The sequence below is a fragment of the Ascaphus truei genome, chromosome 3 (genome assembly GCF_040206685.1).
Source record: "Ascaphus truei isolate aAscTru1 chromosome 3, aAscTru1.hap1, whole genome shotgun sequence".
Lineage (NCBI taxonomy): Eukaryota > Metazoa > Chordata > Amphibia > Anura > Ascaphidae > Ascaphus > Ascaphus truei.
The window spans coordinates 380649962-380666283 of NC_134485.1; the positions used below are offsets into that span (position 1 = coordinate 380649962).

General features: G+C 40.9%; 1 protein-coding gene across 2 annotated transcripts; it reads right to left on the minus strand.

Moving 5' to 3' along the window:
• Window positions 1-10702: 10702 nt before the first annotated feature.
• C3H11orf87 (chromosome 3 C11orf87 homolog) lies at window positions 10703-14566 on the minus strand. Of its 2 annotated transcripts, none has more exons than XM_075592332.1 (2): window positions 14287-14566; window positions 10703-13522 (listed from the first exon to the last, which is right to left on the minus strand). In XM_075592332.1, the coding sequence occupies exon 2, from the start codon at window positions 13402-13404 to the stop codon at window positions 12922-12924; it is 483 nt and encodes a 160-aa protein (XP_075448447.1). In that variant the 5' UTR covers window positions 13405-13522; window positions 14287-14566; the 3' UTR covers window positions 10703-12921. The 2 variants fall into 2 exon arrangements, with proteins under 2 accessions (XP_075448447.1, XP_075448446.1); XM_075592331.1 differs by having other exon boundaries at window positions 14283-14566.
• Window positions 14567-16322: the final 1756 nt, after the last annotated feature.

The window sequence follows — 16322 nt, forward strand, 5'->3', positions numbered from 1 at the left end:
AATCAGGCGTTGGGAATCAGACAGGTACAGCTCCTACGCCAGGCCCGCCCTAACCGGGGGACAGGTGTTGCTGGTATGACTTTCTCACACCTCTACAGATTCAACAGCCACATACGTTTGGATCATCGGCAACTCTCTGATACACAGGGTGGAGAAGCAGGCGGCCTTACGGACGGAACCTTGGGTTTCATGTGACCAGGTGAGGGTTTTCTGGTGTGGGGGAGGGGCTGCCATGGGGTCAGCAGCACCCACGGCTTTTGGTGTTAGCCATGGATAGGAGGCCTCTTCAGATCCTCCTCAATCATGTGGGAGGTAATGACGTAGCAGCTTTGTGCTCGGTTGACCTGATCGACTCCATTAGTCAGGACTTGGCACGGATATTTGCCTGGCGGCCAGCTGTTCAGGTCGTATGGTCAGACATAGTCTACAGACAGGCATGGAGGGTGCCGCGGGTGGTCGACAGGGCGTGTAAGAAGGTGAATAGGGCCACGGTCAAGTCTGTAGTTCAGTGTGGGGGCTGGGAGATCAGACATCCTTAATTTCAATGCTAGCTCGGGGGGTTGTTCAGGAAAGACGTGGTTCACATGTCGGAGTTTGGGGTGGACCTAATTGACAACAGTTTGCACAAGTTGCTAGAGAGGGTCGCAACAACGACTGGGTCACAGGTGCCTGGCCGTTAAGGGGCATGGAGTCAGCGGTTCAAGGCCCCTCCCCCACCTGTCAAAGGAGCACTCTGGCAGGGAGTGGCATTTACCCCATTAGTTATTTGTTATAAATAAATAGCCGTGACCTTTTATACCTCCAGATCCGGTCTCTGTCTTTATTTGTACGTTCCACATGGGTTGGGGGGAGAGGGGAGCTACCTCACAGCCTCCCTGGTAAGGAATATTCTCCTAATATTGCTGCATTAGCCAAAGTCTTGATGCCCCCAGTCCTAATGTACTCCACACATCAATTCTTGCATTAAAGCTCAGTTGCATATAACTAGGTTTAACAGTCAAAAGAACAATCTCCCTGGAAAGTTTGACGGAGACTATTGAATGCAGGAATGTAAAACGAATTTTTAAGAACCAATGAATAGCATAAATATAGCAACAACAAGAAAAAAAACAGTTATCAAATGAAACCAGTTGACTTTCCTACTGTCCATTTTATTTTTAAGCTCAATTTTGACTACCGAATCTATTTTCTAATTTGGGATGGGATACGGAAATTCAGAATGTCATGCAAAGTATTTCTATTCTCTTACACTGAATGGGCTTTACATTAAAATGGTATTATGACAATGATTTTGGAAGTTCCATATGATGGTCGTTGTTGACTGATAATTGCCATTGTAAGGTTTAGTTAACAAATCAGTTAAGTATCTAATCCCAATTTAATTGCCATATTACAATTCAGCATTGATTTAAACAAGGTCTACAATAGCCTTATTGACCTGTTTCTTGGTCTTTGGCAATAACTTAGACCGCTTAAGTGTTCAGTAAATCCTCACCTAAATGGAAAAGGTCTCCAAACAATGTTGCAAATGCTTACTTACAGAACATGTAGCTATAAAAAAAAAACACAGCTGCCATAAATATGTTGAAGATGCGTTGCTTTCAATTCAAACCTAGGGAGTTATTCCTTTAACTCTGATAGTACCGATCAGGCCTATTTGAAATCAATGGTAATTTCTGTGTGAAAGTGCTGGACTTGTGCAGTCTAATGAACAACCTCACTTAGAAATCAATAGTTAATAGGAAGACAATCCAAATGTTCAGATCAATGGTAATACAACTAGAATATGAACAGCAATTTACGTCAATTAATTGTATGATCAAAGAGCCTTTACAAAGTAGTGTCTGAACAGTGACTAATCTAAAATAAATGTAAAAGATTTTAAACAATGGGGAAAATCTCATAGGTTTATATAATATACTCTAAAAAGAGAAAGGCAGATCCTTTATTTTATTTTATTTTTTAAAAGCAATCTTGTAATTTTGTACTGTTATGGTTTTCATTCTGTTTGCTGAAATAAAGCTGTTTAAGTTGACAGGCCTGCTTCCTGACACTCTGCACAGCGTGCTAACACACCTCCTTTTCAAAACGGAGAGGTGTAGGTTTAAAAGAGGAGTGAAATGACAGCACCAGGAGGAGACTGAGCTGTTTATAAAACAAGCAGACATAGCTCATGACACACCTCAATAAACAGCACACAATGAGATGTTGCTTAGTAATACAATACATATCACTTTCAAAAAGAGGCCTTTCTATTATGATTGCACAAGTCACGCTTCCCCTCTTTGCTCCTATGCAGTCACCGAGTAGTAGCCCATGTATTGCACCCCAGGACATCCTGAAAAACATGATATCTCAATATTTAATGGTACAATATTTTATGACTGATTAAATAATAGGGCTATTTTGGAATCTCTAGAAGTCATTGTCACGGTAGCTTATGACAAGATATAATGAACACCAAATATCTGGGTTGAACTGAACGAGGCTTAGATATAATAAAATATATTTATTCCTTAAAAAGGTGAACACAGCAATATAGTACAATTAACAGGCAAGAGGGTAACACTTACTTAGGGTTGTGGGATGGAGAAGTATCAGCTAGCAATTCTCCAGCAATCCGGTGACATTCCAGGTGGAATCAGAAGCACAACTAAAGCATCAGTAGCAGTAACCTCCCCTTCCCATCCCTCACGGAATAGGTCCAGAGGTCCACGTACCCTGCGGCCATATAGTTGCTCGAAGGGGGAGAAGGGGTTACCTCTCGGTAGGCAAACAGCAAGTGCTGTAAATGAATCTCCCAGTCTTTCCCCTCCGCCTCTATAAAGGTTCGAAGCATCAGCTTCAGGGTACCGTTAAACCTCTCACATAATCCGTTTGTCTGGGGATGGTAAGCGGTAGTGCGCCGGTGCTGTACACCGCATGCATCCCAGAGACAATGTAACAGTTCACTCATGAACTGCGACCCCTGATCGGTTAGGATCTAACTAGGGAAACGTACCCTAGAAAAAATGTTCAGCAAAGCTGCTGCCACTGTCTTGGCATCTATGGTGCAAAGCGCTACCGCCTCAGGGTACTGGGTGCCAAAATCCACCACCGTGAGGATGTAGCACTTCCCTGACCTGCTGGGAATCATAAGGGGTCTGTTGCAGGGTACATGCAACTACACACGTGGGTTTCTTGACAAGGCTGTTTTATTTAGCCTTAAAAGATATACAGCACACAAAACAAAAATAGCTTTTCATCAGCAAAAACGAAAATGGCTTTTTCTTCAGCAAAAACGAAAATGGCTTTTTCTTCAGCAAACCAAACAAAACGGTTTCTCTTTAGCAGACAGTTTATATATAAGGCAGCTACCCTTTTCTATGCAGGGGACAGACAGTTCACAATACAACTGCTTTGCTACTCAGACCTTGTTTTCAGGAATCTCTTTACTTCTTACTCCTCTCTCATCAACAGCCAGGCTCCATGTGTCTACTGCCTGGGTTTTAACACACCTTGATTAGGCAGCTGGGATCCAACTAATTGTCCTGAGGTTCCCAGCTGAAGTTAACCTAGTCAGTGCTGCACTGCAGACTAGACATAGGTTTTCCAGGCATATAACTGGTGGCTTTTATTTACCCTGTCACAGGGTCCTACAAGATCCATCGCTACTTTCTGGAAGGGTTCCCCTATTATCGGAAGGGGTTTCAGGGGTGCCTTCACACGGTCGCCCACCTTACCCACTCGCTGGCAGGCATCACAAGAGCGGCAGAAATTGGCAACATCTCGAGATGCCCCCGGCCAGTAGTAACGCTGTAATAACCGGGCTCACGTTCTGTTGACCCCCCTGATGTCCCGCTAATGGAATAGAGTGAGCTACCCGTAACAGTTGCTGTCGGTACCCCTGGGGCACTACTAGCTGTCGCTTACTGGTCAATCCCTCCTCTATCCCTGGGTTCCCTTCTCTATACAGGAGTCCCTTATACCATAGGCAGTGCTCAGTGCCTTCCCCTGCCTGAGATTTGGATGTCCGAAGTCTCACGCCAGCCAGGGTAGGGTCTGTCTTCACTGCCTCCCTAAACTGGGCTCCTAATTCTGGCCACCCCCCAGTCATGTCATTGTCCAGAGAATGGGGAAGGGTGAGGGGGAACAGTAAGTCAGTCTGTGGTTGCAACTGATCCTGGCTTACCTCCCCGGGCTCCTCAGCGCCCTCCGCTAACATTGGTCCCAAAGGCTAGGGGACTGGTGCCGCCGCCATTGCCACTGTCTGGCTCCGGGTAACCACCACCACTGCAGCGGGTTTGGGCACTCGGTCGTAGGTGCAGGTCATCGGACCCAAATTGTTGCCAAGAAGAGCTTCAGCATCCAAACCGGGTAAAACCCCCACCTCCCGCACACCCTGGCCCTCCCTAATCCAAAAAGATTCTGGCCACTTGCAGGAAACGTGGCTCTCCGTCAGCTACAGTGATCTGTATCCTGGGGCCTGGGAGTAATTCCTCTGGCCGGACCATATCAGATCAGGTCAGGGTCACTGCAGCTCCTGAATCCAGCAAGCCCACTGCTTGCCGGTCACCGACTGTGACCGGGCTGAGATGTCTGCTACGGCCGTCCGTCTGCTGCAGGTCCGCGCTGAGGTGTCCTCCGCTCCTGGCAGTAGGCACCGATGAAACCGGGACAGGTGTGGCATGGGACGTCTCGCTGGGAGTTGGTTCCATGACCGGTCCGGTCGCCTTGGTGGAAGCCACCCGCACGCGGGCTACTGGCTTCGCAGCTGGGGTGCGTTGCCCATGATGGGGTCCACCAGAACGCAGGGGTTCCGGGCAATCTGGTCTGATGTGACCAGGGCAGTTGCAGTTGTAGCACCGGCGCTCGTGCCGGAGCTCCCCCGCCTTCAGTGGACTGCTGCCCGCAGGCGGCCTCTGAGTCCATTGGGGGGTATTGGCAGACTTTCTGGCCAGTGCCACCGCCACTGGCTACTGTTTTGGCGGTGATCAGGGCTCGGCTGGCCACATAGTCATCTGCAAGCCTCGCCGCCTCCTGGTATGTCTTGGGCTTCTTGTCGAACACCCAAGCCCTCACCGCCGGCGGGCACTGCTGCATGAGCTGCACCTGAAAGATGAGGTCCAGCAGGCGTTGGTAAGTCCGTGCCTCATAGCCCTCCACCCAGCGTATCCCGTACAAAGCCATGCGGGTCACGTAGGTAACATAGGACTCCTTGGGCTGCCTCTCTTCCTGCCGGAATTTACCCCGGTAGGCTTCAGGGGTAAAACCGTACTGAATCAGTAACAGTTCTTTCCGGTGGTCATAGTCATCAGCATACTCATCTGGAAGTGCCATCATCGTCTGCTTGGCCAAGCCGGACAGTAAGGTGTCCAAATGTGCAACCCTATGCTGGGGAAGCACTTTGTACCGCCGACACTGTGTCTCAAAGTTCTTTAGAAAACTGTCAATCTGATCAGTACTTTCCATGAACTTGGTGAGACTGTGCTGATCCAGTTTGAGTTCATCTTTGTTGGGTTGGACAGGGGGCAATAAGCGGGTCTGTTCACTGCCATAGTGATAAACTGCAGCCGCTCCTCCGGTGTCCCTCTGTCTCCCCACGCAGTAATCAGTGCCAACATTTCAGGGGTGAACGGACTGGTAGCTGCAGCAACCAGTACCCCTGCTGTTGCACTGCTCCCGGGAGGTGCACTCGTTCCCTCCCCGAGATTCCGCCGCCCCGGCACTGGGTTCCTTCCCTGATCTCCGGGTGGCTGTATAAGGGCAAGCTAAGCCATATCCTGAGGCTCTGCAAGCCGGGCTTCATAGTCACCGATTGGGTCAACCATGTTTGCGACCTCCTGGTTCTCATAGGGCAGTCCATATTCACGGCACTTGTCCTTCAGCTGAGCTTGGGTCCTCATGTTGGATGAGCCTTCAGCCTCACTCATGGTTCACGGTCGCAGCAGTGAGGTGGTGTTACAACTTGTGTTAACTGTTGCACTACTGTGTGTTCAATATCTTTAGTCCCAGGAACTCCCAATTCCCTTCGTGTTCCCACTATATTACAGGGTCCCGCAGTACACTGTAATACAGGTTCAGTTCAATCCCGCCGCTGCCACTAGTTAATTATAGAGCTTGTCACGGTAGCTTATGACAAGATATAATAAACACCAAATATCTGGGTTGAACTGAACGAGGCTTAGATATAATAAAATATATTTATTCCTTAAAAAGTTGAACACAGCAATATAGTACAATTAACAGGCAAGAAGGTAACACTTACTTAGGGTTGGGGGATGGAGAAGTATCAGCTAGCAATTCTCCAGCAATCCGGTGACATTCCAGGTGGAATCAGAAGAACAACTAAAAACTGTAGGGTTGACACAGTTTATATACCTGTGTAACCCTATGCTTAACATTGAATACAGACTATTGGTGAAAAATTATCTGTATCCAATCCCTAATGTGGAGACAGATTAACCCATGCCCCCCAGCTAGGTAGCCCACGTGTACTGGGACTCTGAGGGTCTTATTTCTGTAGCCCCATAATTAAATCAGGGGCGACGACCAGTCTACCAAATGAAGTATCAGATAGGATCTTCATTGTTTGTAGGTGTAGACATAACACTTACAAACCACTCCAGTTTGATGATTCTCCGCCCTCAGGTAACAATTAGAGTGGCAGAGTCTGTTGATTAGTTCTTGGTTCCTAGTGTAAACAATCAGGGCAGTTAACTTTTGATCACAGTGCTTATGCTCAATCATCCGGCTGCCCTTCATGACCTATTAGCAGAGCAGATGGAGTCTGCATTTTCAGAGCAGATCCAAAATACCATACATATACACTTTAAAACATTAAAATACAGGATTATAATGAAACATGGGAACAGGGGAACATACATTTTCCTGACATGACAAGGTGTAAGCCACATTCCTGGACCGCAGTCCAGTTAACCCCTTGCCTCCCTGGTGAGGTCAGGGGGTGGCCATAATGGGGTGCAACCCCTTTAATACCGGGCCAACCCCCCTCTCCCTCTACAGTCATTGCTATTATGCTTGATCTATAATGAAACAAGGATGAGAAGTTTTATTTATAGTATTTTTATCATTGTTGTGAATTCAGACATACTCAAAATAGTAAATGTCATGTTTTACATGCTATAATGTCTGGTGTAAAACTTTATTTGAATATTGCGGCAACCGAAGATATCCAGATCCATGTTTAACTACATGGCAGAAGAGGGATCCCAGCCATTCAACTGCCTGCACCTTACAAAGAAAAACGACACCACTGTAATTATCTAAATGGAGTGCGGTAAGATCTAAAACCTATATCCTGACATTTAACTACTTTAGATCTATATAAATCTACTTTAGATCACATATATCTACAGTATGTATGTGTACCGTAGTAGGTTTTTTTTTTTTTTTTTTAATATTGTGCCAAATGTGCACTCAGCATTTACCATTCAAAATGCTTGTCAGTTAGCAACTATGGGCAAATTATTATCAGGAATCCTGGAGTTTACGCAATGCCCTCATTGAAGAGAGCATATTTGAGAAAAATTATTATTCATGAGGACACTTATTTAATAATCAATTTAAAAGGTAAAAGGAAATGTACTTGTGTTTTTCAAAAAAGGAACGAGTGTTATTAGAATTGCACCAGATTCTATCTGTCACAGTTTGCATTTATATCAACTATTTACAGTATTTTTCCAGTTCTGTATTTATCTCAGTAAGACAGTGTCAGGTGGCCCAGAAAACTGCATTGCTACATCCCAATAATTGTCTATGTTCAAAATTAGGTTATTTCTTTGGTCATTGAAACGCTACTTAAAATGCTTGTCTTTAATTACTGCAAGCTTACTTGATAATGAAATTAAAGTGAAAAGACAATAATACATCATATATTCATCTTTTACTTGATAAAATAAAAACAGCATGCATCGTTATAAAGCATTTTGTGCTTACATGCAAATATAGCTTGTATTAAATGCAAGCATTAGCTTGCATTAAATGCAAATATAGCTTGCATTAAATGCAAATATAAACCTGTGTCATATATCTGTTTAGGAGTGCATTTCTAGTTACTATTATATTATAAAATTAATAATGACATTACAGCTACAGTATGCTTGTCAACTGACAGCTGAACATGTCAACTGTTTATGATTGTAATGGTTTTCATGCAGTGTTAGTAATTAGTAAGGAAAAAAATCCACCAGCATATTATATCTGTAAAACTAAATTTTCTTATAATGAAACATTAATTTGAGTTTATTCTTACATAAGTCCATATATTGGAGAATCTAAACCCCATTGGGTCATTAATTTGTGGACACATAAATTGTCAACATGAAAAATATTGCATCTTAACTTTAAAACAGTAATGTTTGTGGGACACTGTCAGATTCAAAGTATCTTTCTGGTGGCCTATTTGAAGGCCCAGGTCAAAACTGTCCATCGTCTCAGAATGCGGACAATGTATAGAAAAGTCTGTCGTGTTGTCGGCGTGTTCCTCATTCTGTCCCAAAGCTTTAATGAGGGTCATTTGGAAACACAGTGCATATTGTCCCAACTCAAGACCCAGTGTAAAGACTACAGTGGTTAGTAAAAATGTTTACATTTGCTAGATGGAGGTTGCGGAACTGGATGTAGGTTTCCCTCATAATACTAGTATAGTCAACATTGCATTTGTAGAGCAATGAATTCGGTGCTGTTAGCCTCATAGACCCATTGAAAGAGTATGCAGGACATGCATGTGCTAGTGGGGATTGAAAATAATGCTCAGTGGTATCATTCATGAGGGCAGTAGTGAAGCAATGGCACCCAGAGAAATGATTAGGGGTAGCTGTTGCTGAAAAGCTTCATAATTAATACATCAGTCTTATTGGGAGCAGATAGAATCTCCAGTAATGGCACCAGGTGTCTTTCCAACTTCTTTGGTTTCACTGGAAATCTCTCCCAACAGAGCCGCTGTGTATGAGGAAGATTTTGAGAAAATGGAACAGAGTAATATTCAGTGTGATATATTTCATGTAATAAACTGAAAGAATAAAATCCTTAACTGAACAAAGCATATTAGAGAAAACAAGAAGTTAACAATTAAATCTGCCTAACATTCCCCTTTTTTGGTGGTGCTCTTCGGGTTGCTTTGGACTTGTGGAAACCTCTCTTTCCAAGATGGAATGAACACTCTTTCTTGGAAGATATCCAAGAAAGATGGATAGTCTGGGTGGTTCTTGTGTTCTGATGCAACTGTCTTCTCCCACAGTCGTTGAGCTTCATGCAGATCACCTTCATGAGATGCTGTAGTTCCCTCCTGCATAGTACACCTTATTAAATGTAGCCTGCCAGATGGCACTCCTCTCTTTGGTTATAGTCAGTAGAAAAACACAATGTTTCAGGTCCACTCAAGACCTTTCATGACCAGATGAAAGCTCCTGAGTGGCCCGAAAACATTGTGTTCTTTGCTGTTTGTTGAGTAAACCTACTTTTGGAGAGAAATTCACTGTAAGTGGAATCTTATGCTCTCTACCAATTACCTCTCTCTCTTTGACGTATCATTCTTTAGGCCACACATTTAGGTAATCTTTTCTTTTGATTGAATATTTTACACTATTTTTTATTTGTCTCTTCTAGCTATGGCTCTGGATGCAGATTACCCAAATAATCTACAGTACATAAACCATGATGTCATCCACAAATAAGATGGTATTCAGATAAATAATTTAAACTGCCTTCCTTTTTGTTCAAATTGAGGTACCACTATAGCAGGTTTATTTCAATCAGATGTTTCAGCATTCAGCTCAGTAATTATAATTATTTTACCCTAATGCAGAACTGGTACAAATAGCATTGCCAGATAACCATCTATATTACCAAAAACAAATAACTTCAAAAGCAAGTTTACAAATGGCATATTTGTCAATAAAGTGTGCTAAGAGAAACATGTTTAACATATATAAACCTGTTTTTAATCTATTTCCCCATTTGTACCATATAGTGATTATGAGTGGTTATATGGAACAATAACTGAGGTTCCTAGATAGCCACTGATCCAATATATATATATATATATATATATATATATATATATATATATATATATATATATATACAGTGGTTGACAAATCACCAAAAAATCTACTCGCCACACAAAAAAATCTACTCGCCACCTAGTACCAAACGTGTGCTGCTTGGGCCAATATTTACTCGCCCGGGGGTTAAATCCACTCGCCCGGGGCGAGCAAATGTATAGGTTTGTCGAACACTGTATATATATATATATATATATATATATATATATATATATATTACTTCCAATGCTCCAATGTATTTTAATTTTGTTTAGACTATATGCCAAGATAAATTAGTCGAAAGATGTAATTTCAAGAAATCAGAAAACTCTTTTCAATATTTAGCTATTTACATGCTCAGTTTTGTGGCACAAACAAGAATATTTCCGTATCTAAGACTACTGCACATTATCACATTGTCCATTTGTAGTACTTCATGCAAATGTGCTCATCATATACTGTATGAACATAGCAGTGCTTAAGGATAAATAATTCAGAGGAACCAGTAATAATAAACACATATGAAAACAAATCAAACCCAAAAAGAATAAAGTGGCACATTATTTACATTTTACATTATTATCATTTATTATTTATATATGAAAGTTATATTGGAATGAATTCAAAGTAATGATGAAAGAAATACAAATCAACCCATCCGTGACACTATATATATATATATGAATATAGTGGTTTTAACTTGCATACAGTAAAATTGTACATGTGATTATTCTTGAAAAAAAATCCACGAAAATGTTAAGGTATTGCTCTTGAAGAAACTTGATAGAACATATACATCTTAATTCAAATAATTATATATATTTTCTGATAATCTAATGTTTCTAGAAGGCACCTACTGTACTTTAATACCCCTTCACCAAAGCTCATGTGATTTGGTACACAGCTTACAGCACATGCTGATTTAAAACTATTGAATATACAGTAACATGGGTCTGCTTGTTAATTTTTCACTAAACTGCATGTATTCTTTGCAAGCAGGAAATCATTTAATGGACTAAAACAAATTTTTTAATAATTGCTGCTTTACCGAAACACATGTGACCACATTAGGTCTCTCTTTACATATGTTTGAAAACAGTACATACAAGCTGTTGTACATGTGTTTTTTAGGGCCACAGAAATTCCGTCTATGTAGAATAAAGATGAACTCTTTCAATCCCTGGGCATCACATCAGATGTGCAACACCACTATACACACTTTGTACAGAATGGCGAGCAAGTACAAACGTGTAAACCACTTAAAAAAAAAAAAAAGAATTCAATTCAAGAACTCAAGCAAGAAAAATAATGCTAATGCAGGTAACTACAGCACAGCACAGCAGTCTCCGCTACTAGACGTGACAAAAATAAGAATAGGAAATGCTATGACTCACGTTTAAGAAGCAATCCGGAACATTTCTAACACAACGATCAATTAATATGGATCTAATATAAAGCATAGGAAGATATGCTACTAAAATACAGTATTAGTATTGCAATGCATTGAAAGTGAGATGGCAATGCAGTTTCATCATTTTCTTGAGAATTATTGTGCTCCCCCCTCTGATTCTTTACAAACTGAGTATATTTGAGATGTGTGTCCCATGACCCTTTTCCGAAGGCATGGTTAACACATTACATTCGACTTACCAGGGTTACTTCCCCTTTGTAAACTTAGTAGCAGTTAAACATAACACCCACACCGTACAAACTAATGCTGGGCATTCAAATACAACCATCCTCTCACTATGCTACAGAGCAAACACAATCTTTTCCACCTTTATGATTGCGGTGTCATTTCAAATGCTTTTAATGGATGAGATTCTGGTCCATTCATTTTATTTCACTCAAACAAAAAGTTATGGAAATGTCAACTGTAGATTAAGATATAAAATGTATTCCTATAACAATAGAAGCTAAATCCATGCTACTGAATTCAGTTTCATGTGAAACCTCGTATATCAATAGCAACAAAATATAAACATACAATAGAGTGCATAGTACAGAGCTATGTTTGCCTCAGGATCAATAGGAGGTAAAATAAGGGCACATGTTCCCAAGCAAAACTAACAAAACATTTGGATTAGTAACTGCATAACTGCACTTCAGCACTGCACATCACCAGATAATGTTTACAAAATATCTTATTTAGATGTATAGGTACCGCTCATATAAAGAAGTAAACACTGCATCTTAAACAGAAAGAAATAGAAACATATATACAGTACTGTTTTTTTTACTGCAAGCATTACAGTGCGATTGGATTTCAGCACTGTAGAGGGTGGACAGCTCCTTACGACCAGAAAGTAATTGCTGAGAAAAGCAAGGTGCATTGCTAGGTATCACGATTTAAGCTCCACAAGGCAAATGTTTCTATTAGAAAAGGTAATCAACACTTTTAAAATGAAATATGGTGTTATTTGCTTTCTATAGGTTCATTTTTAAGCAATTTTAACACAAAGATTTAACAACCATCTTCTCTCTGCAAACATGAAACCACAATGTATCTTTTGTAGCAAAACACAAGAACCCGCTATCAATTTCCAGTGTTCTTGTGGATATCACAATAGTTGCTTTCATTTGTTGCCTCATATACGTTTAGTTAAATTACATAAAATGTAATTTAGTAGAGAAGAAATGCAGGTATCCTTTGCGATATTTATGTACAGCGTGATGAGAATCCTCGGGCATATGACATAATATTTGGTAGCATTGTGCGGCTTCGTCTCAAGAAAACAAAAACGAATCATTTATCAGAACACTTAATGGTAACGCCATATGGTTAGTCATGCGCTTGAATCGTTGGTATTATTTTTCCGAGACGGTGTCACCAAATATGTACAATACAGACAGTGCCTTCTTTAGTCATCCGCGATCATGACAAGACCACAGTCTGCAGCAAGTTCCCTGAAGCTCTGTCCAAAACTGAAGCTTCAGGTTGAGATGCTCCAGTAACACTGGAGTCCTGGTCTAGGGTGATTTGCTCTTTCCTCTGTATGATAGGAGAGGCACAGCAGCCACTGTCTTGAGCATGAGCACCACTTGCCTGCCTGTTTCCTCTTTCATAGAAACGACCTCTTTCTGCCTCCGGACTGCGGTTGTCTCTCTCATATTCCTCTTGAGCTTTCTCTATTTTACGTTTCTTCATCTTGCTCTTGTGCATATGAAAGGTGCTAAGTGAAAGGACAACCAAGCAAAATATTACAGTCGCCAGGACTATCAAAACCAAAGTAGATGAAAAAGTCTGATACAAGGGTTCCACTTCTGTAACGCAGCTGGTGGTATTGGAAGCAGAGGTCCTGTTTAACAGACACGGTGGCACAGAAAGCCCCAAATGCTTAGAGATCTTGGCACTCATTTAGAAAGCTGGTAATACAAAGGTGTGCACAGTTTATCTCCGCCTTACAAAGAGAACTGGATCAGAATATCTGTGATGACGCCACTAGACTGAAGTGGGGGTAATGAAAGGGAACAACCTGCAAATAGACCAAAGAAAATAAGTCTTTTTATAAGACAAAAAAAAAACCCACCCAACTGCAGTCATGTTTCCTATTCTACTCACCCAGTGCATGAAATGCAAAATGTCTAAAAGACTTCCCTTGTGATATAACACAATAGAGATCTGCCTTTAACCACATGTATTCCATTTCAATGTGTTAGAAGCTTTAATAATTGCTCTACGTACGTACAGGGAGGTGAGGACCAGAAAATCATCAATCTGCTGGCGGAATCTTTGATCCAATTACTGAGCTCAGCAGAGACAACTGCAGATGCCAACTTGGAAACCGAATAAGACAATAACTGCCTGCCAGCATCAATTTCTTTATTTTGGGTAAAGCCAGTCAAGGATATGCTACACAAACATAAGTTTATCATCGTAAACTTGTAACCATAAACCAGTACTAGTTGTGTCTACTTGAAATCGAATTAAAGGGACACCCCTTTCAAAGCGAAGCAATTTATACATTAACAGCCAGATTATTTCAAGTCATCACAGACATATTCTTCCTGCCTACATCATTCAATTGCTTCCATCTCCCCAACCTCTTCCGCGGACCTTCGGGAGTTAACCCAAACAAATGACATGGGTACCAGCTTTAGTGCATTGCATTCCAGGTGACTTCTGCAGCGCACGTCTACGGGGATACACAGTGCTTCTAGGTTTGTGGTCACACCTGTCTGAAAAAGCACTAAGCAACGTGCCCGGTGGTTTCTTTCCTGGGGCCAGACACTTACCTACAGTATGAGTATGGTCTGTGCTGCTGCTGCTGCTGCGGCTGCCTCTGCTGGAGTCCCCGCCGCCGCTGGCTCTCTCCTGGCTGCAGAAGGCACTGAATGAGCGGATGGGCAGCTCGGAAGCCTATTGCCAACCTGCTCGGTGCTGACGTCATCTTGCCACTGTCTTGTGCTCTGGTTCCTGCTCACAAAGCTTCTGCTTTCTTCGGCCCGGGCGCCTGCTGCAGCTCCCTGCAACACATCTCAGGACAGTGTTTCCTCCCCCCCCCAGCAGTAGCACATAACCATAGTGTAGGTGACTTATTCAAGGGTCACTGGCTAACCTCTTAGAGACGAAAAACACAGCCATATGGTGCAAAATCCAATTACTGCATATAGTCACATGCTCATATACATGTATACTGTAATTTAAATATATATCCGTATACATACATAGAAAAGGAAGGTCAAAGGTAATTGTTTAAAAAAGTGTATATTTATAGTTTGTATTTAAACAATAGCTGTGTTGAATGTTTAAGTTAATAAATTCAATGGCCTGCAGGCTCCTCCTGCAGTACCTTGCTGCAACCAATTCTCCAACAATGAGACAAATGCAGTGATGACTACACAAATCAATGGATGTCTTTATTCTGAATGCCACAGAGTTCCTCATTCAGGACTTGTTTGCCTAGCTGTAAAGCCACTAATGCAGGGAAATAAGGTAGATTGCCTTCCTATGATTGTATCAATTAATGAAGAATATCTCTCAGGTTTGCTTCATTGCCTCTTCATTACAGGTCGCGTGTTTCAATTCTGTGCAAAAAATGATTTTGTTTTGTATTTATCATAGTAAAAAAGTTATAGTATCTGCATTGGTCGTTGAAAGTATTTATTTGTATTAGGTTTTCATATTTTCTTTACAGACCAACAATAACTTTGAAGAAAATAGCTCTGATGTTTTGAAAACTCTTTACACTATAATTGATTAAAAACTGTTAGTCTATTAAAAGGTACCACAGCCTACAACAAGCCAACATAATCAAACACATTCTTAACTCAGCATTTTATATATACAGTAGATGTACATGTACTGTAGTGTCATAAAATATTGATGTCTAATTACTATTTTATTCAGCTAATGTATATGAATGTTTAATACAACACATCACAAAAATAAAATGCTGTGCCCCAACCAAAAAGTGTTATATACCTTCATGCCTACATTACTGTTCATTAAAATCGCAGAACACTGTTGTGAAAACAAACTCACAAAGCCACGTGTGCTGTCTAACAGTTGTTTTCTTTTCTTTGTAATACAACCTTAATATACATAATATATTAACTTGAATTTCTCACTAAAGTTTATTTGTGGTATAACTAACAAGCATGATATGCATGTAGTTTCTACATTAACGAATTATGTCAGAGTACTATGTTATAGTGCAATTATTATGCAGGGTGTATACTGTATATGGTATATATATTGTTCCTAATGAATGCAGATTGATATCAGAGGCTGCCAAAGGACAGTCAAAATAGGTGATGAATGGCATGGACTTCACAATTGATTTGCAGTCTCCATATACATTCAACTATGGAATCAGATTAGTGTATTGAATAAAGAAGGTTTTTAATATTGATTATCTGTTACTACCAGACAAGCAGTTTAATTGTTTTCGTTATAATTAATAATTGCATTATTTTGCTTGTTAAGGCTACAGATGTAGTAATTTTTAAAGACTAATAGTGTATGTTAGCATACAGTAGATTCATTAGAGGTCATTAAATCATAGAGAATAGTAATCCTTAATACAAAGCATTAAGAATTGATATTTCCAATGTATTGTGGAATTCATTACAATTATAATAGATCTGTAATATAATACTAAATAGAAACTGATTTGTATACTAGTGTTGTACGATATCCACAATATTGACTAGAATAATATCTGTCCTGTTGCATGGCACCTGCATAAATTGGCACATTTGTTGCCATAGGGCACTTTAATGCAATGGAAAGGAATTTACTACATGCACTTATCACGTGAAATGACCTGCAAG